The sequence below is a fragment of the Cetorhinus maximus genome, chromosome 9 (assembly GCF_964194155.1).
Source record: "Cetorhinus maximus chromosome 9, sCetMax3.hap1.1, whole genome shotgun sequence".
Taxonomy (NCBI): Eukaryota; Metazoa; Chordata; class Chondrichthyes; order Lamniformes; family Cetorhinidae; genus Cetorhinus; species Cetorhinus maximus.
In genome coordinates, this window is record NC_135887.1 from 54,824,228 (window position 1) to 54,850,720 (window position 26,493).

Sequence of the window (26,493 nt, forward strand, 5' to 3'; positions counted from 1 at the left end):
ATTCTAAGAAATAGTATCAAAATCTGAAGCTTCAAGTTACATTTACATCTATTATATTATGTTCCAATTAAGGTTTAATTTCCTGAGTAGTCCAGCCTTAAGCACGCTTTGCAAAGTGGACTATTTTGAGAAGGGCCATGAATGCTTTAGGAGAGGATGGACAGCCTACCACTTCTCAAAAATAGTTGCGAAAATTTACTTATGATATCATTTTTTGCCAAAGTTAGCAAAATAAGAACATTGTCAAGGCTATGGGCCTGGTCCTTCACCCTCTTTTCCAACCCATTCTTCACAATGGTGCAAACTCAAGCACGAAGTCTTGCAATAATCTTCCCCATCTGCAACCAAGGGCTAACTTCCAACATGCCAATATTGTGCAAAGCTATGTTTAGATGATACTCAAACATTGATGCAGAATTATAAGGAGCAGCAGTGCTGCTACAGCAGTCATGAAAATGCTTGGGATATGAAAGGGCAGGAACTAGAAAGCTGAGTTTGACAAGTGTCAATTGTTCTGAGCTATTTTGTTTGATTACCATTTTATTTACCACAGCCTCAAGTCCAAAGATTTTGTAGTAAAAGTACTAGGGCAGGAGGCCATTTTGCTAATGAAGTCGAGCATTACCTTGTGTTTTCTGGCCAATTGGGGCAATGGTGTGTAGTTGGGGCAGAAAGGAGGTCAGAATGGGGAAGGACACAGGTTAAATTCTTGTGGTCAGTGAGATCCTGATATTAGGGCTAATCTTATTATGGAGTGGATCTTAAATGACTCCTCAAAGGAGAAAGGAAAATATCAGGGTTATCCCTGGACCATTCCTCAGGACCGCCCATTAGAGCGCTGGGAGTAGCTCGTCCCTCTCACCCTTTGGATGCAGTTGGTGAATGAACCCGGGAGACAGAGAGAAAAGTAAATGAAGTTTGCCCTTGAAATTAAACATTTAGAAACAATGACATTTTGCACTTCAGTACTGAGGGAGGGGGACCTGTGTCAGTGCAATCTGTTTATTGTGCTCATGCCTAGCACTAATAACATTTATTTTGGGAGAAGGCAGTTTCACCTCATATTATTTGCAAATTATAAAATTCGGCATATGCAGCTTGATATTGAGGAATGCTGCCTTGTGAACACGTATGCTGGAGGATTTCATTCTAACTCACTGCCTTACAGCCTCCTAGAGCCCTTCCCTATGACTAGCTGGAGTTGAATCAGCACCACCAATACTTAACAGCTAAGTGCTCAATCTACATGTACAGTTTTATGTATGAAATATATGATTATTTAACATATCATGCAGGTAATGTAATTTTCCCTATAAACAGTCATAATCTGCTACAAAAACTACAAACAACTCACTGTGGTGCAATATCAGGTATATAACTCCTCAACCATAATTATTATAGAAACAGAATTCATATATTATAATTAAAATGACAGGTTATGATTGTGCTACACAGTTACTTCAATGGATTCTGACCTAAAAGACCAACACAAAAATCATGATGCAATTTACATCGAGAAACAACGTCTAATCAATAATTTGGAGCTTGGAAGGTGTCAAGGAGCCAATATTTATCCAGTGAAACTTGTAAAATATCCCAAATACTGCCGGCAGTCTGACCCTCTAGAACAAGACTTGCTCCCTTTCATCCTTTCCTAACAATGGATAGAAAAAAAAAGCACCTATAAATAAGCACAAAAATATTCTTGTATACTGAAATCATCTACTGTTAGTTTTAATTAAAGATATGGCAAGAAAAAAATATGTAACTTGTGACAAGCTAACTCACACATGCCTTACTGATGACACAGCTTATTGAGAAAAGGGTGGCAGTAACGCACTCTAAATGTGCACTGGTACGTATGAAATCAGCCAGACCTAAGAACTCTCACACATACAACTTGCTCTCACATACACTCACTCTCACACACAAAGACAATATGAGGTCTGATCAGCGTGCTTTGTGGTTTAGAGGTTAAAAAGCAGGTTATAAAATACCTAGGTTCAGATCTTGTCCTGATTTGGCCTAAAATGGAGTGTATTAAACAAACCCTGGCCTGCAGAGAAACCAGAGTCAGTTAAAGCTATGAAACAATGTGCACTACATATCATTATTCTAAATTCACATACAAGAAAACACTAACTCACCTACCACATCTTTTTTGACAATTCTTTTTTTACGTGACCTTTTTTTAAAAAATAAGTGGACTAAATGTGTTTTGTTTCCTCTTTCAAAGTTTAAAACAGCAAGAATTCTCAAAATATCTAAGAAACCAAACTAGTGTGTTTAGAGTCAGATGACTGTGCAATCTCTCAGTGGCAACTGAACAGCTACAAAATTCTAGTCATTTGAAAACTCCAATCTTTTTCTGGTTAAGAAGTTAATAGTGTAATATCGCTCTGCTGCCATTTTATGGCAAAGGAGACCCCTCTTTAGCCGATGGGTGCTGCTGCTTGAAGCCCACTTGGCAGACGGGGAAGGCAAAGCTGTAACAGTTAATCCCAGACAGTTTGAAAATCAGTCATGACACAAAAACACTTCAGGGTACAAAAGCTTAACTGCATGTTTCAACTCTCTCGCTTTGAAAATGCAATGATGAACGGAACTTAATGCTCTCCTTTTCTATATGCACCTTGGCCTATGGCATTTTTGCCCTGTGGCCTGCAGGGCATTAAGTGCGTGACAGGATAAAATGAGTACAGAATGTCCAAGGTCTCTTAATACCTAACTCTCAGGAGTTGTGCATAATTAATAATTTAATCTCAAAATTCCCATTCAATGGGCTCTTCCCGACTTGCAGCCTTCTCCAAACGATGGATAATGTTGTTCAAATTTGCTGCTTTCTTACGCCTTAAGCTGTTCTCACGCAGGCTTGTTTTTTGGGCAGGTGAGGCTGTGTCAGAAAAGCTGAACAGGCCTTTCTGAAAGCCTATAGTGGAAGAGGACGGGGTGCCCCCACAACCTGCGCTCTGCCCACTGCTTGCCTGCTGCACCAAAGAGGTATCTTCTTTCAAATCTCGGGAGGTCTCTGCTACAGTTGCCGATGTGGAGGCGGATGAGGTAGAGTTGTCCTCTTCTACAACTGACTGGACCAAAGGCTGACTTTTCTGGAACTCCTCCAGGGATGTTCCTGATGTATGTGCTTCCCGGTGTAATCTCTTGCTTCGGCCTGGATGTTTCAGGATGCCCTCATCTTCACTCTCAACATTTGGAGAGACCATGGCATCCCCTTCTAAATGGGTTGAGTCCTTTGTGTCAATCACTTCTTTAATGTCAGCCTGCACAACAGGCTCTGAATCCTCATCACAAACAGACTCTATTTGCCCTCCCTGAGGAGTTACACACCCAGTGCTGTAATTTTCCATTCCCATGACATTATCCTTTTCTTCAGTCACTGCTTCCAAGTCTCCTCCATCACAGCTTTCCCCTTCTGAGCTGTGACCAGTCCTACTTCCTCTGACAGATGGAGAGCCGCTGGATCCTGTCTGACCATGAGGCCCTGCCTGCACTTCCTCGATGAACAGCTCCCTTCGAATGCGGGACCTGCAACATAACAATATGAGAACAAATTATTAGACAATATTTACATATTCCTGAGATTTTCTTTCAATTTTCCATCACATTTACACTACATCTCTATGGATATTTGATGGAAAATGTACATACCCACATGGTTAACCAAGATTAAAGGGATTTAGGTCCTAAACTCTGGTTAAGAAGTTGAGCTCTCCCTACAACGCTCCTTGTCTCTACCTCATTTTCCTCCTTTCAGACACTCCTTAAAACCTAACTCCTTTGACCACAATTTTGGTCATCTGACCTAATAAATCTTTATTTGGCTCAGTGTAATAATTTTTTCTATAATGATCCTGTGAAGTGCCTTGGGACGTTTTATTACATTAAAGGCACTATATAAATATGAAACTATCTTTGTTTAAGATTATGGATGGTTATGTTAAGGTAAATAGTGATAGATTATTTCCACGAATCAGTGGGACAGTAGTAAGATAGCCAAAAAAATTAAAGTGGAGGTTAGAAAATAAACTCTTTGCACAGAAGATGTTAGCATTTGAATGAGAGTTCATATGTACTAAAGAGTTTTACTGTAATATTGTGGATTTCTCATGGTGTTACTCATTGTAAGTAGAGGCATTTGATGTTTTAAAATGACAGCAGTGTTGTACTGGGTAAAACTGTGTACCACACCTGATCTCTTCCGTTCAGAATATGCAATAACTGCTATAGACAGGCACGTCCTGAACTTAGCAGTAGTGAGTGAAGGGTGTTTGTGAATTGTTAGTTTCTTTTAAGTCCTGAACTCCTAGTTATGAGGAACTAGACCTCTATTTTTCTTAAAATAAAGTAACAAACATTCACTCCCTCCTCCACCAATGCACAGTGGCAGCAGTGTGTACCATCTACAAAATACACTGCAGAAACTCACCAAGGCTCCTTTGACAGCACCTTCCAAACCCACGATCACTACCATCTAGAAGGACAAGGGCAGCAGATAGATGGGAACACCGTCACCTGGAAGTTCCCCTCCAAGCCACTGACCATCCTGACTTGGAAATATATAGCTGTTCCTTCACTGTCACTGGGTCAAAATCTCCTTCCCTAACAGCAAAATTTTTTTTATTCATTCAAGGGATGTGGGCTTCGCTAGCTAGGTCAGCATGATTCATGATTTTGACCCAGCAACAATGAAGGAACGGCAATATATTTCCAAGTCAGGATGGTAAGGTGCTTGGAGTGGAACTTCCAGGTCGTGGTGTTCCCATGTATCTGTGGCCCTTGTTTTTCTAGATGGTAGTGGTCGTGGGTTTGGAAGGTGCTGCCTAAGCAGCCTTTGTGAGATTCTGCAGTGCATCTTGTAGATGGTACACAGCTGCTACTGTGCATCGTTGGTGGAGGGAGTGAATGTCTGTGGATGGGGTGCCAATCAAGTGAGCTGCTTTGTCCTGAGTGGTGTCAAGCTTCTTGAATATTGTTGGAGTTGGACTCACCCCAGGCAAGTGTAGGGTATTCCATCATACTCATGACTTGTGCCTTGTAGATTGTGGACAGGTGTTGGGGAGGTTATTTTTCATTAATTCACGGGATGTGGGCTTTGTTTTCTGGGCCAGCAATTATTGCCCATCCATAGTTGCCCTTGAGAAGATGGTGGTGAGCTGCCTTCATGAATTGCTGCAGTCCATGTGGTGAAGATACACTCACAGTGCTTTTAGAGAGGGAGTTCCAGCAACAGTTGACCCAGCAACAGTGAAAGATAGGCGATATATTTCCAAGCCAAGATGGAGTGAGTGACTTGGAGGGGAACTTCCCAGTGGCGGTGTTTGTCCTGGATGGTGTCAAGCTTCTTGAATGTTGTGGGAGATGCACTCACCCAGGCAAGTGGGGAAGATTCCATCACACTCCTCACTTGTGCCTTGTAGATGGGGAGTCAGGAGGTGAGTTACTCATTGCAGGATTCCTAGCCTCTGACCTGCTCTTGTAGCCACAGTATTCATATGGCTAGGCCAGTTCAGTTTCTGCTCAATGGTAACACCCGGGATGTTGACAGTGGGGAATTCAGTGATGGTAACGTCACTGAACGTGAAGGGGCGAATGATTAGATTCTCTCGTGTTGGAGATGGTCATTGCCTGGCACTTGTGTGGCGCGAATGTTACTTGCCACTTGTTAGCCCATGCCTGGATGTTGTCCAGGTCTTGTTGCATTTGGACATGGACTGCTTCAGTATCTGAGGAGTTGCAAATGGTGCTGAACATTGTGCAATCATCAGTGAGCATCCCCACTTCTGACCTTATGATGGAAGGAAGGTCATTGATGAAGTAGCTGAAGATGGTTGGGCTAAGGATACTACCCTGAGGAACTCATGCAGCGATGTCCTGGAGCTGAAATGACTGATCTCCAACAACCACAACCATCTTCCTTTGTGCTAGGTATGATTCCAATCACTGGAGAATTTTCCCCCTGATACCTACTGACTCCAGTTTTGCTAGGGCTCCTTAATGCCACACTCGGTCAAATGTGGCCTTGATGTCAAGGGCAGTCACTCTCAGCTCACATGGACTGCAGCGGATCAAGAAGGCAGCTCACCCCCATCTTCTCAAGGGCAATTAGGGCTGGCCGAGCCAGTGACGTACACATCCTGTAAACAAATTTAAAAAAACCTTCCCTATGCTCTTTAGATTGTCTCACATCTGCAGCAGAGCTTGGTAAGCGATGAGTATGTTGGATGTGTGATAGGCATGCGTTGTATATTCACACTAGCAGTTCACCACTGAGCTATTCAGGGCAATCTCAGGTCTGGACTACCCGAATTCTGAAATTAGTGTTATAACGTTAGATGGCTGCAGTTCAATCTGGAGACAAATTTCAAGGATACTATCCTCACTACAGCAACTTGCATTTATATAGCACTTCTAAGGTACTAAAACCTACTAAGGCACTTCACAGGAGTGTTATCGGACAAAACCTGCCATATAAGGAGATATTGGAACAGGTCACCTAAAGCTTGGTCAAAGAGTTTTAAGAGCATCTTAAAGGACCAGAGAGAAGTAGAGAGGTGGAGAGATTTATGGGGAGCTCCAGAGCTGAAGGCACAGCTGCCAATGGTGAAGCAATAAATTACAAATAAAAGCAACACAGCCTGATTTAATTGTCATTGCCTCGTGTCTCTGATGAACGCATCATACCGCAATGTTAAAGATTCCTGCATGACGGGATTAAGGAAAGGATTAGAATTATGCAGAATACAAATTGGGCTACAGAAATATTCATTAGAATAGTTAGCTAGTTTGTCCTGCTGAAGTGGCAAATTGAATGATTCAATTTTCACTGTTAAGCTTGTCTCCTTAAACTTCTGAGAAACAAATGCAAACACTATTACACAACAGATTTTGTGAAAACTAAAAGAAATTGTTACTGTTTAGGCAAATTTGCCTGTTTTTCTAATACTGATCTTCAGGCCAGGAAACTAGGTCACTACTTCACTGCAATAAAGCTATTTAAATTCTCCTGGTAAATCTCTCATGTAATACTCACAGGCAGCCTGGGACCTGACGTGCAGTCTTGCTGCAGACTAACTACAGCAAATGGGCTAAAGCAATATATCACATTAATGACAGAAATCACAGATATCAAGCTCTCTCATTCTGGAAGATACAAACCTCACAAATATATTTGTTGTGTTTTTAATCTACCACTTTACAGCATTTGCTCAAGAACAGGGAGTTCTCCCAAAAATCAAATTGAAACAGAAGACATTCCACACACTAAAGGAATTTAACTCAGAGAAGCACGCCTGCAATTGACAGAGACAAAAACAGCCATAAGGGCCACCAAGAGATTCCTGGAAAGGAAGATGGTGTGTAATTGTGGCAATAAGAGCAAAATCTTTTTCAGCTATTGTCAGAAGTCAGGAGACCATTAAGGATCATGTATGGTTGCTGAAAGGTACTGTAGGGCAGATTCAAACGGATTCTCAGGTTATGGCAGAGCTGCTAAATGACTATTTTTGCATCAAGTTTATACTCATGTAGATGATGCTTATATAGATGAGGAGTGCTTTGCATTCAATAGAGTTATTAATGTTAAACTAGATAGTCCTGTCATCTTAGGTAAGGAAAACTCAAAATTGATAAGGTTTCAGTTCTGGATAGTAATCAATCAAGCGTAATTAAAGAGATGTGACAGGTGCTTTCTGAGCCTCTTTCCTCATATCTTCAACAGTTCAATACAGTCAAGGATAGTTTACGTAGACTGCGAACTAGCTAATAAAAAGGGGCAAATCAGACCCAGAGAACCACAGGCTTATCAGCCTGACTTTTTTTTGGGGAAGATGCTAAAAGAGATCAAAAGAGATACTCCCTATGACCATTGGGAAAAAGAAAGAGGCCATTAGAAACTCACATCACAGCTTCTGAAAAAATAGGTCATACCATAAAGGTTTGAGAAAGCTTTCTGAGGAAGTCACTAGGGTATTAGATCAGGGAGATCTGGTAGATACTATTGATTGGGATTTTCAGAAAGCCTTTGATAAGACTCCTCACGCTAGGTAACATCACAAGGTAGAATCTTGTGGTATCAATATGAATGGCAAATGCTGGATTAGGAATTAGCTCCAATACTGCAGTCTAAACACTGCAGTTAACAGATTTTGTTCAGCCTGGAGGTGACTAGTGGTGTTCCCAGAGATCGATTTAAGGCACACAAGTCTTCACAGTCTTTATTAATGATATAGACAGTCGTATTGGGAGCATGTCCAGTTTTGCAGATGAACCCACAATCTGTACAAAGGTTGAGAGGGCAGAGGAGTCCAAAAAGATATGGATTTTCAAATGGTCAGGCAACACAAAATTTGGATATCATTTGCAGGGAAAATTAGTGAAAAGGGGAGAAAGTAAAAAAGATTGAGTGGGAAAAAAATCTTAGTGTTATCATGCACAGTTCATGACTGATGTAGAGAATCTGTAGCTAAAGCTACCATGGTATTGGTTTGTATAAATAGAATTATTCAGTATAAAAGAAAGTACACCATTTTCACACAGTACAGGTCACTGGCCATGCTGTACCTAGGGTACAATGGAAAGTTTGGTCACCCCACCCATGGTGGAACATAGGAGCAAGAGTAGGCCTTTCAGCCCTTTGCGCCTGCTCTGCCATTCAATAAGATCATGGTTGATCTGGTTGTGGTCTCAACTCCACTTTGCCATCTACCCTCTGTTACCTTTGACTCCCCTAAGTATCTAAATTCTGTCTAACTCAGCCTTGAATAAATTCAATGACCCAGCCTCCACTGCTTTCTGGGGAAGAGAATTCCACACACTAATGACCCTTTGAGAAGGAAAAAATTCTCATCTCTATTTTAAATAGTAAACCTCTTATTCTTAAACTGTGTCCTGGGCTTCTCGTCTCTCCCACAAGGTGGAAACATCCTCTTGGTATCGACCCTATCAAATCCCCTCAGGATCTTATATAAATCAATAAGATCACCTTTCATTCCTTTAAACTCCAACAGGTACAGGCCCAACCTGCTCAACCTTTCTCCATAAGATGCCCCTCATCCCAGGAATGAGTCGAGTGAACCTTCTTTGTACTGCTTCTAACACAATTATTTATTTTTTTCAAATTAGGAGACCTAAACTGTACACAATATTCCAGATGTGGTCTTACCAAGGCCCTGTACAGCTGCAGTAAAACTCCCCTATTATATATTCCATTCCCCTTGCAATAAATGCCAACATTCCAATTGCCTTCCTAATCACTTGCTGTACCTGCACACTAACTTTTTGTGATTCATGTACAAGGACAACCAGATCCCTCTGTACTACCGAGTTCTGCAATCTCTTTCCATTTAAATAAAATACTGCTTTTTTATTATTCCCCCAAAGTACACAAGTTTACATTTTCCCACATTATACTCCATCTGCCAAATCTTTTGCCCACTCACTCAACATGTCTATATCCCTTTGCAGACTCTCTACCTTCTCTTGACAATTTACTTTCCTGCCTATCTTGGTGTCATCGGCAAATTTAGCTACCATGCATTTGATCCCGTCATCCAAATCACTGATGTAGATTGTAAATAGTTGAGGCCCCAGCACTGATCCCCATGGCAATCCACTAGTTAGAGCTTATCAAGCCAAAATAGAACCATTTATCCCTCTCTCTGCTTCCTGTTAGCTAACCAATCCTTTGTCTGTGCTAATGTGTTACCCCCACACATGATCTTATCTTGTGTAGTAACCTTTGAGATGGCACCTTAACAAATGCCACCTGCAAATCTAAGTACAACACATCTACAGGTTCCCTTTTATCCAACTTGCTCGTTACTTCCTCAAAACCTCTAATAAATGAGTTAAACACAGGAGAGACGGTGGCGTAGTGGTATTGTGACTGACTAGTAATCCAGAGACCCAGGGTAATGCTCTGGACATCCGGGTTGGAATCTCATCACGACAGATGGTGGAATTTGAATTCAATAAAAATCTGGAATTCAAGTCCAGTGATGATCATTGTTGACTGTCATAAAAAAAACCATCTGGTTCATTAATGGCCTTTAGGGAAGGAAATCTGGACTACATGTGACTCCAGACCCACAGCAATGTGGTTGACTCTGAAATGGCCTAGCAAGCCACTCAGTTGTACGAAACTGCTAAAATGTCAATAAAAAGGATCACACGGCATCGACCTAGGCACCAGAAACAACAACAGCAAACCCAGCCCTGTCAACATTGCAAAGTCCTCCTTACTAAAATCTTGTGGCTTGTGCAAAAATTGGGAGAGCTGTCTTGCAGACTAGTCAAGAAACAGCCTGATACTGTCATACTCACAGAATCATATCTTACAGATCATGCTGACCAGTATCACCATGAAATACCCAGGGATGGTGGTGGTGACGGCAGAGGTAGCGGCATAGTGGTATACAGTTGTGAGGCAGCTGCCCTGGGAGTCCTCAACATTGACTCCAGACCCCATGAAGTCTCACAGCATCAGATCAAACATGGGCAAGGATACCTCCTGCTGATTACCACTACCATCCCCCCTCAGCTGATGAACCAGCACTCCTCCATGTTGAATACCATGTGGGGAAGCATTGAGGGTGGCAAGGGGGCAAAATGTACTCTGGGTGGGTGACTTCAATGTTCATCACCAAGACTGGCTCGGTAGCACCACCACAGACCGAGCTGGCCGAGTCCTTTAGGACCAGCATAACTGCTAGATTGGGTCTGTGGCAGGTGGTGAAGGAGCCAACAAGAGGGAAAAGCATACTTGACCTCATCCTCACCAACCTGCCTGCTGCAGATGCATCTGTTCATGACAGTGTCGGTAGGAATGGCCACTGCACAGTCCTTATGGAGACGAAGTCTTGTCTTCACATTGAGGATACCCTCCATTGTGTTGTGTGGCGCTACCACAGTACTAAATGGGATAGATTTTGGACAGATCTAGCAACTCAAAACTGGGCAACCATGAGGCGCTGTGGGCCATCAGCAGCAGCAGAATTGTACTGAACCACAATCTTGTAACCTCATAGCCTGGCATATCGCCCATTCAACCATTACCAGTGAGCCAGGGGAACAACCCTGGTTCAATGAAGAGTGCAGGAGGGCATGCCAGGAGCAGCACCAGGCATACCTAAAAATGAGGTATCAACCCGGTGAAGCTACAACACAGGACTACTTGCGTGCCAAACAGCATAAGCAGCAAGTGATAGACAGAGCTAAGTGAATCCACAACCAACGGAAGAGACCTAAACTCTGTAGTTCTGCCACATCCAGTTGTAAATGATGGTGGGCAATTAAATAACTCACTGGAGGAGGCGGCTCCACAAATATCCCCATCCTCAATGATGAGGGAGCCCAGGACATCAGTGCAAAAGATAAGGCTGAAGCAGTCGCAACAATCTTCAGCCAGAAGTGCTGAGTGGATGATCCATCTCAGCCTCCTCCAGAGGTCCCCGGGATCACGGATGTCAGTCTTCAACCAATTCGATTCACTCCACGTGATATCAAGAAACAGCTGAAGGCATTGTACACTACAAAAGCTATGGGCCCTGACAATGTACCGGCTGAAGACTTGTGCTCCAGAACTTGCCGGGCCCCAAGCCAAGCTGTTCCAGTACAGCTGTCTACATCTACAAGGTGATGAAGCGGGTCCACCCGGACACCGGCATCTCCTCCCGGGCCATGAGCATCATGAACTCGTTCGTCAACGACATCTTCGAGCGCATCGCGGGCGAGGCATCCCGCCTGGCCCACTACAATAAGCGGCAGACCATCAGCTCCCGGGAGATCCAGACCGCCATGCATCTGCTGCTGCCCGGGGAACTGGCCAAACACGCCGTGTCGGAGGGCACCAAGGCGGTGACCAAGTACACCAGCTCCAAGCACGATACTGGCATCTACCCGGCTATGTGGAAATTGCCCAGGCATGTCCTGTACACAAAAAGCAGGACAAATACAACCAATTACCGCCTCATAAGTCTACTCTTGATCATCAGTAAAGTGATGGAAGAGGTCATCAACAGTGCTATCGAGTGGCACTTGGTTAGCAATAACCTGCTCACTGACGTTCAGTTTGGGTTCTGCCAGGGTCACTCAGCTCCCGACCTCATTACAGCCTTTGTACAAATATGGACTAAGCTGAACTCCCGATGTGAGGAGAGAGTGACTGCCTTTTCTCAGTTCCAGGACATCACTGCAGGAGTTCCTCAGGGTAGTGTCCTAGGCCCAACCATCTTCAGCTGCTTCATCAATGACCTTCCTTCCATCATAAGGTCAGAAGTGGGGATGCTCGCTGATGATTACACAATGTTCAGCACCATTTACGACTCCTCAGATACTGAAGCAGTCCATGCCCAAATGCAGCAAGACCTGGAAAAGTGGCAAGTAACATTCACGCCACACAAGTGCCAGGCAATGACCATCTCCAACAAGAGGGAATCTAACCATAGCCCCATGACATTCAAAGGAATTACCATCACTGAATTCCCCACTATCAACATCCTGGGGGTTACCATTGATCAGAAACTGAAATGGGCTAGCCATATAAATACTGTGGCTACAAGAGCAGGTCAGAGGCTAGGAATCCTGTGATGAGTTACTCACCTCCTGACTCCCCAAACCCTGTCCACCATCTACAAGGCACAAGTCAGGAGTGTGATGGAATACTCTCCACCTGCCTGGATGAGTGCAGCTCCAGCAACACTCAAGAAAATCAACACAATACAGGACAAAGCAGCTCACTTAATTGACACCACATCCACAAACATTCATTCCCTCCATCACTGACACACAGCGGCAGCAGTGTGTACCATCTACAAGATGCACTGTAGGAACTCACCAAGGCTCCTTAGGCAGCACCCTCCAAACCCACAACCACTATCATCTATAAGGACAAGGGCAGCAGGTAGATGGGAACACTACCACCTTGAAGTTCCCCTCCAAGCCATTCACCATTCTGACTTGGAACTATATCGCCATTGCTTCACTGTCCCTGGGTCAAGATCCAGGAACCCCCTCCCTAACAGCACTGTGCGTGTACCTACACCACAGGGACTGCAGTGGTCCAAGAAGGCAACTCACCGCCAACTTCTCAAGGGCAATTAAGGATTGGCAATAAATGCTGGCCTAGTGTTTCTTTCAATTTGTTACCATCCTTAACTTCCTTATTCAGCCATGGACGATGCATCCTTCTCAAAGAGTCTTTCTTTCTCACAGGGATAAATCTTTACTGAGAGTTATTAAATATCTCTTTAAAAGTCTGTCAATGCATCTCCACTGTCCTACCTTTTAACCAGTTTCCCGATTCACTTTGGCTAGATCTGCTTTTATGCCCATATAATTATCTTTATTCAGGTTTAGAACACTAGCCTTAGACTCACACTTCTCCCTTTCAAAGTGAACATGAATTTCTATCATGTTATGATCTCTGTCACGTGGGGGCTCCTTTACTATGAGGTTATTGACTAATCCTGTCTCATTGCTCAATACCCCGTCGACTCTAGAACGTGCTGCTCTATGAAACTGTCCCAAATACACTCTATGAACTCATAGCTGATATGATAGTTTCAGAAAAGGTCCAGAGGAGAACTACAAATACAATTTCTAGCTTAATGAATCTCAGCTATTCAGACAGGCTCAACATCTGCGTAAGAGTAAGAACAGGCTGGATGCTCAGCGGTTTGTCTTTTCCCAGAGAGTTGCGATCTTCTGGAATGCGCTACCTGTTGATGTGATGGGTGCTGACTCTCCACCTTCGGGGGTACTGTGCCATTTCCTAACTGGGGAGAGATCTCATCATATCGAAAGTACTTGTAGTTAATTCATAGTACATGTGATCATCTGGACTGGTTTCACTCGGCTAAGGAGGTTGGAGAGGAATCTTCCAGCATATTCATTCCCTTATTGGCCTTGGGATGTTTTCTCTGCTTTTTGCCTCTCCCAGGAGATTACATGGCTGAAGGGGTGGGGGAGAAGGGTCTGGTGACAATGCTCCAGTCATCATAGGTTGGGGCAGCTAGTCTTTTCCTGTCCAACAATCCTGAATGGCTCAAATGTGCCCTGATCTAGGAAGACAGGAAGCCTCCAGGGTGAATGGGGGTTTGCTGCTGAGGGAAATCAGAGGCTAGATCCTCAAAAGAGTGGAGCTAAAATCCCCTGTGATTAAGACAGACCTTGAAGAATTTTTGTGACTCACTGGGCGGGCTGCTGAGAAATTCATGGAATCTGTTCTATTGTGTCTGCCATTTAAAGTGCAGTTTGTGGTGTGTTCAACCACAGTCTGCCTGTAAATTCATGTTTTCCTCATGTTAATTCTGTATGTTAGAGCATAAGATAGAGATTATTGACTGTTTGCTTCGTTGACTCTTGTACAGTAAAAATTCTTAAAACCGTGGAATCTTAAGGCTTTATTCATTTTACTAAGTAACTGGGATATCAAATTTCGCCTAACTTAAAGAAAAAGTTACTGGTCCCCAACTGGATCGCAACAAAATTGGGGTCAAGTCTGGGATTGTAATATTGCTTACATAGCAACATTAACTGTAATTCATAGAGTCATTATGGTACAGAAGGAGGCCAATCAGCCCATTGAGTTCATACCAGCTCTCTATAGAGCAATCCAATCAGTCGTATTCCCCCACTCTATCCTCAAGTTTATTTCCCTCAAGTGTCCAATCAAACCCACGACCTCGACTACCTTGAAGGACAAGGGCAGCCAAAGCCTGGGAACACCACTACCTGTTCTCCTCCAAGCCACACAGCATCCTGATTTGGAACTATATCACTGTTCCTCCACCGTCACTGGGTCAAAATCTTGGAACTCCCTCCCTAACAGCACTGTGGGTGGGCTGCAGCAGTTTAAGAAGGCAGCTCACCACCATCTTCTCAAGGACACTTAGGGATGGGCAATAGGCCATTAGGGCAGGCCGAGCCAATAAAAAATAAAATTTCTTTTTGAAATCATTCATCATCTCCTTTTCCACCATCCTCATAGACAGAAAGTTCCAGGTCATCACCGCTGACTGCGTAAAAAAGTTCTTCCTCACATCTCCCCTGCATCTCTTGCCCAAAACCTTAAATATGTGTTCCCTTATCCTTTGTACCATCTGCTAATAGGAACAGCTTTTCTTTGTTTACCTTATCCAAACCTGTCATAATCATGTACACCTCTATCAAATCTCCTTTCTCTAAGGAGAACAACCCTAGATTCTCCCACCTAACCTTATAGCTAAATCCCTCATCCCTGGAATCCTGGGAGATCTCCTCTGCACCCGCTCAAGGACGCTCATTTCCTTCCTAAAGTGTGGTGACCAGAATTAGGTACCATATTTCTTTACTTGATTATTCTTGTCCCACTCATGCCTCAACATTGGCTCCTTATAAATTTACTGCTGTCACAGTACAGCTGTGTACTGTAGTTCTGCCATGACAGTGTAGAAATTAAAATGCTCAGTACAATCTCTCAGTGCACACCCTTTCTCTCTCTCATTCTCACATACACAAAGCCTGTTTCCCTGAGATGAGCACTGAGACTTTCCGCTCGTACATCGTACAACCAGTCGAATGCTACATATCCATTAGCTTTGTTGTGCCCAATGCCGCGGGCCATTCGTTTCAAAAGTGAAATATCGGAGAGGTGCTTACCTGTAGTTGTGAAACCAGTTGATGACAGTGCTGGTTTTCAGATTCAACTGAGCAGCAAGTTCCTCAATAGTTTTTGGGGATGGATATGGCTTTAGCTGGTAAGCTCGCTTCAAAGCTTCCTTCTCCTCGGGGGCCAACACCACTCTGGGCTTTTTCAAATGAACCTGCGGCTGGGGACTGGCACTTTGACTGTAGTCAAGCCCAGCTACTGAAGAGTCACTGCCATGACCGTCACTCACTGAGCTGTGCCGGCGCTTCATGTAGGCTGAAACAACAAAGTTAAAACTTCCAGTTCAGCTTTAAGTTAAAGAAAAGCCACATTTACTTATTGCTTTGAAGAAAAAAGTATCATCAAGCTGGCATCATTGCTGATAAATGGAACATTCATCTAATTTGAGCACTCATCAAATGCCCCTGGCTTTAAGTCAATTCAGAGGCCTGGAATCTCACCATTAAATTGGCACCAAAGTTATTTAGTCAATATCAGATACAAGAAAAGGGGAAGGGCTCATCTTTAAATTTCACAACCAGTGTGCACTCTTTCTCTCCCTCACTCTCACATACACAAAGCCTGCTTTCCTGAGATGAACACTGAGAATTGAAACTTCCGGTTCATATATTGTACAACCAGTTAAATGTTGCATATCCACTGACTTGTTGCACCCAATGCCTTGGGCCATTCATATCTAAAATGAAATACTGGGCAGGCACTCATCTGCGGTTATGAAACCAGGTGCTGGTTTGGTGAACATAGCAAAATAATGACTACCCAATCTAGATCACTAACTAAACACTGCCTGGGCTATATCTGATCAATCATGTGATAAAATCATTGTTAGGTGCAAGTTATGCTAAACTTCAGCCCTTCTTTACATGGTACAGATTATAGATATTTCTTCATCTTAGCCTTCCATTGCTTCACCATGCTAAAATATTTGGCTTTGAAAACTTGCTTTAGGCTTTATTTTGGATGCAGAAATCATGGAAATGTGAGCTGGTACACAGTGGCCAGAGACCAGGGCAAGAAGGCAATTACAAGCAACAGGACAGCAGTTTATGCTCATCACTTTTGATGTGCCTAATCAGTTCAAAGTGTTTCTTTTCAAAAGAATGATGAAAACTGAGCAGATATAGGGGAGAGGTTAGTCACAGAGGAAACTGCTGAAGAGGTACCTGAAGGCAGGATGACAATTAGCGAGGAGAAGGGTTCAAATAGAGAAAGGTCCAGGATATGGAGGCATGGGAGCTGAAGGCTCTATAGGAGAGAAAGCAAGGCAGGGGATACTGTGCAGCAAACCAAAATAGGAAGAATCCATTCTGTAGTGTATGCTAAGACATGACACAAGAGAAGGTTGCAGGAGTAGAGTCTAGCGTGTCACATTTTACTTGACAGGTGATGTTTAGCTGAAATGGCCTTTACGAAAAAAGTGGCAGGTACCCAGAGACTGCAGAGAAGAGGAGAGTCATAAAGAAAGCAAGAAATATCAGCATATTGGGTGCCTATTAAACACAATCTTGCGAATAATTCCAGGCATAGAATGGTGACTAAATACACAGCTTAGTTGTATCTCTGGCAACAAAGGCGTGAGAGGCAGTTACTAGAGATAACTTCAATAGGACCTTCCAAACCCACAACCACTACCATCTAGAAAGACAAGGGCAGCAGATGGATGGGAACACCACCATCTGTAAGCTCCCCTCCAAGTCACTCACCATCCTGGCTTGGAAATAAATCGCCATTCCTTCACTGTTGCTGGGTCAAAATCCTGGAACTCCCTCCCTGCCACCACTGTGGGCGTACCTACACCACAAGGGCTGCAGCAGTTCAAGAAGGCAGCTCACCACCACGTTCTCAAGGACAACTAGGGGTGGGCAATAAATGCTGGCCCAGCCAGTGAAGCCCATATCCCGTGAATGAATACAAAAAAATCTGTGCACTATAACCTAATAATAAACTCTAAACCACACTCAATAAATCTGCAGTGATCACACTTAATCTTTAAGTAAGGCCAGTGCCCTTCAAATGGAATTCATTAAGAGATGCTTCTGTATCATAGGATGCTATATTAATGCAAAGATTATCATTCATCAATGCTTTTACATGTACTGGCCATGCCAGATAGAAACTTTAAAAAAATTAATTCTGGCAAACCCATCCCTAATTGCCCTTGAGCAGGTGACAGAGAACCATATTCTTGAACCGCTGCAGTCCATGTGGTGAAGGTGTTCCCACAGTGCTGATTGGGGTGCCGGCAGGGGGGTTCCAGGATTTGGAATCAGTGATGTCGTCCTGGTTACGATGGCCTGTGATGTTTTTTTTAATCCCTTCATAATACTGGATGTCATTAGAAAGGCCAGCATTGATTGCTCATCCCTAATTGTTGATCAGAAGATGGCGGGAAGCTTGGTGATAAGTGTTTCCATGCACTTGCTGCACTTGTCCTTCTAGATGGAATAGTGGATGGAATTGCAATTTATCATCACTGAAACACCTGTAAAAATCCCACGTAATTAGAAATAGAATTTAATTACTCAGTCTGGTAAAGCAGCAGCCCTGAAGAGCACTGGGAAACTGGCTGAAGGATGGCCTGAGGCTGATTTGAAAGCTTTGTGCATTTCCTTAAGTGACAGTGCACCAATGCAAGAAGCTGCAGGCACCGTTAACATTGACTATATCACTCTGTGCAGGGCTATAAAGCGAAAAGTTTTAACCAGAAGCAGGCTGTCCTGAGTAGTTATGTGATGATGAGACGAGAGCCAAGCCTCAGTCGTATTACCCTGGGCAGTCACCCATGTCATCCGCTCATAGGCCAGCCCTGCTCAAAAACACATGGTCACATTATTTTACAAACCCTTCCTCCAAACTATCAATAGAACCCCCCCCACACCCTCCCCAATCCCCAAGAGGTCTGTGGATCCCAGTTTAAGAATCACTGCCTTGCACATGCTACATTACATGTGTGCTATATATTGCATTTTTGGTATGCACGCTGTAACACTCGTAATGTGCATGCTATAATGCATGTGCTGCAATACACTCACAACATGTGCATTAAAGCCAATTTGTAACACAAATTACAATCAAATCACAACACATGGGATCTGCAATAAACCTGCATCATTCATATGAACTAAGAAAGGGCTTATAGTTATGATGCAGGGGTCAAAATAATTTTTTCTGAAAGCTCTTTATGAGATTTCCTTGAGGGCTACTTTTTGATTTTGGGGGCTTCTTTTTGGTTTTCAGGAGCTCCTTAGATCTAAAGTTTTAAGTTAGAAACCAAACTGTTCTCAAAGCAGGGATTTGTAAACTCTCTCCACACCTCCATTAAAGGATGTTAAAGAAACAAGAACTTGGTTCAGGGCAGATGGCCAAGAATCCAACAACAGTTGAGTAGTTTCCTTCATTAACCCCTCTGTGCCCATACACAATCCTTTGGCCTCCTCTAGTGGCTGATATTAAAGCCTGGCTTCAAGACCTAGAAGGTTGGGCTCTTCTGGATCGATTGGGACTCCTAACGTTTTCTACATATCAGAACTTTTTTTTCCTCAAAAGAAAACACACACACAATGACAGCCAAAAAAAAAACATGTACACAGACAGATGCTTCTATAGCAGAAGCATTTAAAGAAAAATCAAAGCGGAACAGAAAAAAATAGATTCTCCCCACAACATTTTTTCCCTCTCTACTCCAGGTCTCTCTACTTTAAACTTTGCTCACAAAGTAATTTATTGGAAAATATAAAAGAGGAAGAAAACCAGTGGAAAGTATTTAATGTTTTTCTTTTATATTTGGTTATTGTTTTTCCAGCAGTAGTTTGTCAACTTGAAAGCCAAGCCCAGGAGGGTTTTAGAAGGAAAAATAAGATATTTTTAAAAGAAATAATTTACATAAATAAACAAACAAAATAAGCTACAAGTCTCTCTCTCTGGCCCTGAGGCCACCTTCTCCCCCAAGCCTCCCTTCTCCTCCCTCAGTGTCTCTCTTCCTCCCCCTCTCTCCCACACACATTCACTCACTCTTTCTCATAAACACACACACACTCACTCACTCTCTCTCTAAATCCCTCTCACATTCCCTCTCTCTCACAGATACAGCCAGAGCCACTTTACCTGCACTGGGTCCTGGCCTCCCTCTCTCCTGTTCTGTCTCATGCTGCTGCTCCAGCTCCTCCAAACACAGATTCCTTTGCCTCCCCACCTTGCTGCTCCTCCTCTGGAGGAGCATCTAGATCAATAGAGAGGGAACCTATGATTGGAGGAGCTGGAGCGGCTAGCATAGGGGAGATAGAGTCTGTAACTGGAGAAGCAGCTCCACACAGATTCTGTCTCTCCCACATTTGCTCCTCCAATCAAACTCTGCACTGTTTTCCCAATCTAAGTAAGATGCCTGCAATTGTTCAACCTCGGACCATGGGGGAGCCATAAATGCAAAGTAATATTGTACAGGGACGACCTTTCTTGAATTTTGCTTTGCTTTCTTGCGGGCTACTTGTGACGTTTCGAGGGTGAATTTGCCTACCATCCCCCTGTATTTTGAACCGTGTTATGATGTCATGGAAATCTGTCTTGTTACAGCATATTTACATTTTTTACCTGATGTCCAGTTTAGTTGCAAGAAAATTAATATATCAAGTTATACTATTACAATGACAATAACTACAGACGACTCAATATTTGAGTGATTATTAGTTAATTTGTTCTTGGGAAGTAGGTAGCATTGGCAAAGCAGTATCTCTGCCCATTACTAGCTTCCCCGGTGGCATTAAGTGTCAACAATATGATCAGATGGGGTAGATCTGGCAGGTTCTCTTCCATTAATGAACCAGTCAGGTTTTTATGACACCAGTTTTCCATGTTATTTTCCTTCTGCCAGCCCACAAATGATTAGATTTACTGAATTCAATTTCACAACTTGTCACGGTCAGATCTGAACCCACGGCCACCAAGATAATAACCGGAAAGCCACCACAGCAAAAACTAAACAATAAAAGCATACAATAACAGCATACATTTAGAGTTAAAACAAAGGTAACATGTAATTCCCACAAATTATTTCTGGCAAAGTTTTTGTTTATGGTAAAGTTTTGCTTCTTTATATTTAAAAGAAAGTAATTCTCCTCCCATTGGATCTTTCCTTAATGCACCATTCCCCTGCAGCCAAGTAAGGTAGTCCCAATTCTGTGCTACAGACTACAGGTTAATAACTGAGCATCACTTGATGAACAATATTGAGCAAATGTCTATCACAACCAGTCCAGTAGGTGGCACTCCCTCACTTCTTAACTCAGTTTTACAAATTAAGGCTGCAATTCACAATGGTCAGGTAAAAATATACATTATACCTGAAAACAAATACATCTGCTCAATGTGTGACTGCCTTTTTTAAACCTACCAAAAATGAGTTATAACCGTCCACTGACTTAAAAACGCACCGATCACTAATTCCCTTTTCACTTTCAAAAGCTTTATTGTTTAATATTTAGAATTGAATTCTTTGCCCCTCGCTGAATACAAAAGGATCATGAAAATGGAATGGATTTTGACTGAGAAGCACTGATGAATGTTCTATTTCAATAATCAGGTGCCAGGTTAGAAAAGGGATGGGCTTAATTGCAAAGCCGCATTGCAAAAGGACATTTAGTGCTTGCACTTACAGTGGCACAATCTTTTCTGCTTGTTCAGAGTACCGTCAGCACTAAGTAGCTGCTATGCCAATTAGCTGAAGAGACCACAAGCCTTCAAGCTCAAATTATATCTTCCTATCGACACTCCTGGCAAAAAAATACTTATTCTTATATGAATATTTAGGAGTTCAATGGTTGTGTTTGAAAACTTCAACAAATTAAAAACTAAATTCGAGCAGTAAAGTCATGTTTAAGGTATATATTTAAATAAGAAACCACTCCCTAGTTGAACAACTTCCTCCTCCCCCACCATCCTTACATCTGGGAAAGCTGGAGTGTCACGTGCCATTAACAGACTCTAGTGACAGGCTTAGAATGGGACTGAAGTATATAATTAGTGATTGAGTGTGCCCTTTCCTTGAATAGTGTACATTCCAATTTGGGCCCGAACTATGCTGATTTTGTGCATCATCAGAGAACTTTATTGCTGCATTTACAAACCTAAAAGCCAAAAAGTCCAAGGAAGCAGATGAAATTTAATGGATACTTTCACAAAAATATGAAAAAGCTACCAGTTCATGGCCATAAACAATGGAGAATGCAAAAAGCATATTAAACAGTCTGTGACTTAATATTGTAACAAAGGACTGGTCCACTAAAGTTCAGTTTAAGATGTTGATTCATTTACCTTTCTTTTCCATTCGTTTCATGTCCATCAGCTTCTCAACATTGCTTGGGTCATTGAGCCAGAGCTGCATGCGGACAAAAGGCTCCCTTCCCTTCAGGCTCAGCTTGTGCCAGGGTTTGGGCCGTGCCAGCAGATCAGACACGGAACCTTGTGTCAGGCCAAGGATGGTCTCTCCAAACAGACGTTGGCCTGTTCGTGGGACACAGAAAACAATCAGCCTACTGAGGCACAAAGCTACATTTTACCAGTTATACAAAAACATTTCGCAGTCGTATATTAAAAATCCTTAAATCAAAACAGGACTTCTCTCAGAATTGGGAATAAGGAGATTGTAGGAACTGTTATTTTTATGTGAGCTGCATCCCATTTCCACCATCAGCGTAGGCTAGTAAGTGGCTATGGGAGTAATGACGCCCGCCAAAATAAATAAAATACTAGCTCAAAATGCTCCCTGACACAATGTTTCCTTTGAGTGCTATATCAGTAAAGTAATATTATAAACATGGGTTGATCAGTCTCTGCAGAAACTTGTTCAGCAACGAAATGAGATTGTATCATTGCACCATCTCGACTGCCTGTTCCATCTAGTATCCCTGTTCTACCCAATATCATTGCACCACCGCTGCTGCCTGTACTACCTAATATCACTGCACCACCAATACTGCCTGTCCTATCCAATATCACTGCACTAACATTGCTGCCAGTTCTATCCAATGTCACTGTACCACCAATGCTGCCAGTTCTATCCAATGTCACTGCACCACCAATGCTGCCTGTCCTATCCAATATCACTGCACCACCAAAGCTGTCTGTCCTATCCAAATTCACTGCACCACCATTGCTGCCTGTCCTATCTAATATCACTGCACCACCATTGCTGCCTGTTCTAACCAATATCACTGCAACACTGATGTTGCATGTTCTACCCAAAATCACTGCACCACCATTGCTGTCTGTTCAATCCAATATCACTGCACCACCACTGCACCCTGTTCTATCCAATATCACTGCACCACCAATGCTGCCTGTTCTACCCAATATCACTGGACCACCAATGCTGCCTGTTCCATACAATATCACTACAGCACCACTGCTGCCTGTTCTATCCAATATCACTGCACGGCCACTGCTGCCTGTTCTATCCAATATAACTGCATCGCCACTGCTGCCTGTTCTACCCAATATCACTCACCATCATTGCTGCCTGTTCTACCCGATATCACTGCACAACCACTGCACCATGTTCTAGCCAATATCACTGCACCATCATTGCTGTCTGTTCTATCCAATATCACTACACTACCAATGCTGCCTGTTTTACCCAATATCACTGCACTACCATTGCTCCCTGTTATATCCAATATCATTGCACCACCATTGCTGCATGTCTTATCCAATAACACTGCACTACCATTGCTCCCTGTTCTATCCAATATCACTGCACCACCATTGCTGCCTGTCCTATCCAATATCACTGCACCACCAATGCTGCCTGTTCTATCCAATATCACTGCACCACCATTGCTGCCTGTCCTATCCAATATCATTGCATCACCAATGCTGTCTGTTCTATCCAATATCACTACCACCATTGCTGCCTGTCCTATCCAATATCACTGCACTACCACTGCTCCATGTTCTATCCAATATCACTGCACCACCATTGCTGCCTGTTCTATCCAATACCACTGCACCACCAATGTTGCTTGTTCTACCCAAAATCACTGCTCCAAAATTGTTGCCTGTTCTATCCAATATCACTGCACCACCCATGGTGCCTGTTCTATCCAATATCACCGCACTACCACAGCTCCCTTTTCTATCCAATATCACTGCACTACCACTGCTATCTGTTCCAGTTGATTGAAGACCTGAGTTCTGCAGACTAGCAAATTCACAATGGGTGTCCAAAGTAAAACCCAGTGGTGTCCAAAAACTGGACATTATTTTGAGCAGGCCATGCAAGAAATTTTAAGTCCTATTAGCTGAGTGAAAAAACCTACTGGCTTATTCGGAGAGTTGCTGCTAAGATTCAATGGCGTGCCAGGCAGTTATCTGCTTCGCGCGCCTGACGTTTCTCATGCTCCGAGTGGTCGGAGTGATACTTGACCCCATCCGACCTAGCTGGCCTGATCTACCCAAACCAACCCCAACCCCAACCATCCAACCTTATAGGAGCACCCAGCCCGTCCCCAATGGCTAATATAATGGATAACTCTGTGCATGTTAAAAAAATAGACGTCTTGACAGTGATACGTTGCACAAGTTAAAAAAAATAGAAGGTTTGATACAGGTAGTGATAGTGATACACTGTGCAGGGCAACAAAGTTCAAGCAATGTCAAAAAAGCCAGCAGATACCCTAATATGTCAGATCCAGCTTTAACATCAATGGAAAAGGTAGATGAAGAACATTGGTAGGAAGTTGTTCCAGGAAGGCTAGAAACTCAAATGTATAGAAAACACTTCAATGTATATTCTAAAGGAACTTATTTTCTTGATTTCATGTGTGCCCTAGTCATTGAAGCAAAGTTCCGACTTATTTTCGAAAACCAGCAAGATCCGAAATCCAGCATGGACTTGATTCCGAGGCTGCCAGTTTTGAGGCACTGTACCTGTGTATAATAAATTGATTTACAGTCATAAGAGACATGAAAGGCTAAATCCGATAGCCCCTGAAGATGAGCGCGGGGATTGTGATGTGTGATTAATCCATGCCCCTTGACTGTGATACAGGCAAAATGCCAACATCATGTTGACTGCTCATCAATTCCTGTGCCTGGCCAGCACTAACTGTTGACTGACTGGATGCATCATCAGGGTATCAATAGTGGGAGCGGATAGCACCACTTTAAGTTAGCCTGTACTGTTTAAAGGGAAAGTGTCTTGGTGCTGGCGGTTATGTATGAGTGACTCTGGAATTGAATAGTGGCACAATATGGGAGAGCGAGCTCCAGGAGTTTTGGCACTGCACTGGAGGCCTTGATGGAGGGGGTGAAAAGGAGAAGTGATGTCTTTTATCTGCAGGGGGCAGAGTCGTGCTCAGAAGGCAATGGGAGCTGACAGCCATGGAGCTTAATGCCAGCAGTATGACCCTCAGGATTTGAATGCAGTGCTGCAAAAAGTCCAATGATCTCAAAGAGTGGCCAAAGTCAGTGAATGCACCTTCAAATGCTTCTCCCACCAACTGCACCATTGGACTCAGGCTGCTCAATTCACTCCAACCCCATCATTCACCCAACAACAATCTATATCAGGACTCATTTACTCCACCACAATCTCACATATTTAGTACTGATGCAAGCCTCACACCCCCATTTCATAGTTGCATCCACTGCCAGCTATTTAACCATCACAGCCACAACACCCAAACACATTGCACCACACTTACTGACACACTTCCCTCTCTCTTCCAGGACAAGGTGGTGTGCACTCTGAGGCAGCAGGAGCTAATGGAGGGGTGGTGGTGGTGGTGGTGGGGGGGGGCAACTGCCTTTCCTGATCCCCATGCAAGAAACGGTGCTGGCCACTATTGAGACACCGGCTGCTGAAGCTATGGCCAGTGGCGGGCCTGAAATCATAGAAGATAGCAGTAGCCTCATACCTAATTTTCCTTCTCAAAACTCACTGTGCCCTAATCTCACAAATCTCTTCTCATATACAAGCTGTACCTCTTACTTTCCCCCTGTCCCCACACTACAAGCTTACTCATGTGCTTTTCCCATTTCAAATGCCAAAACTGTAACGCAGTACTGGCAATGAAGGAATAGCAAGTAGACAGCAACAATGAAGACACACAGTCACTCGATTTCACACTAGTAACCACCAACTCAGGGAATGGCACCGCGCATAATCTAAAGGATAACATGGAGGTGCAATGTGCGCCTGGTGAGATACTGAATATAAGTGAACTGCAGCCAAGGAAGGGGACAAGGATAGCGTAGCTGTCAGTTCGCCAGAGTGCAAGGTTGCACGTGCTCTACTGCAAAAGACCCACATAAGCATTTTGATGAGCAGCCTAGAGAAGAACACTGATGGTTATGCACAAAAGCTATTTGGTGCATTGGGAAGCCTGCCAGAAAGCCTACAGTCCAATTCAAGGAGCATGAAGAAGTCCCACTCCAACTTGACACAGGACTTTTCGTTGAGCTTGGAACCCATTCTTTCCAGCGTGGAATTGGTGCTCGCACTCTTATGGACCCAACCATGATGCAGCAGTTTCCACTACAGAATAAGCATCAGCCAACAAGCGTCAGAGTGCTACAGTGGAAACTCAAGACTGCCACCATGCAAGCTCAGGCTGATTGCCATCATAGCCGTGGATTAGCATGCAAAGGGGCTTTCACAGTGTCACAGCAGTCCAGAAATCTCTTCTAACGTTGCTGATGTGCAGGCCTGGGGAGTGATTGTGGGTTCATGGAGCATGAACTTGCTGTCCTTTAACAGGAAGACAGCATTTATCCTCTCACCAATGCCACCCTGCCAGCACCCTTGCTATTGCTTCCCTGCCATGCTGTCTATGGTG

At 43.4% G+C, this 26,493-nt stretch overlaps 1 protein-coding gene across 7 annotated transcripts in view; it reads right to left on the bottom strand.

Annotated features, from left to right (window-relative positions):
- The window catches only part of LOC144684663 (protein CASP-like), a 651,698-nt gene that overhangs the window by 100,742 nt on the left and 524,463 nt on the right, over positions 1-26,493 (bottom strand). For 3 of the 7 annotated variants that reach the window (XM_078548745.1, XM_078548743.1, XM_078548742.1), the window contains 3 exons: positions 21,971-22,159; positions 15,655-15,919; positions 2,179-3,543 (listed from right to left, as the gene is read on the bottom strand). The exons of 1 other annotated variant lie outside the window; for it this stretch is intronic. In XM_078548745.1, the coding sequence (XP_078404871.1) occupies positions 2,763-3,543; positions 15,655-15,919; positions 21,971-22,159 (1,235 nt within the window). In that variant the 3' untranslated portion in view covers positions 2,179-2,762. Of the gene's footprint in view, positions 1-2,178; positions 3,544-15,654; positions 15,920-21,970; positions 22,160-26,493 lie in introns of those variants that run through there. 3 more of the 7 variants (XM_078548744.1, XM_078548747.1, XM_078548746.1) reach the window with 3 other exon arrangements.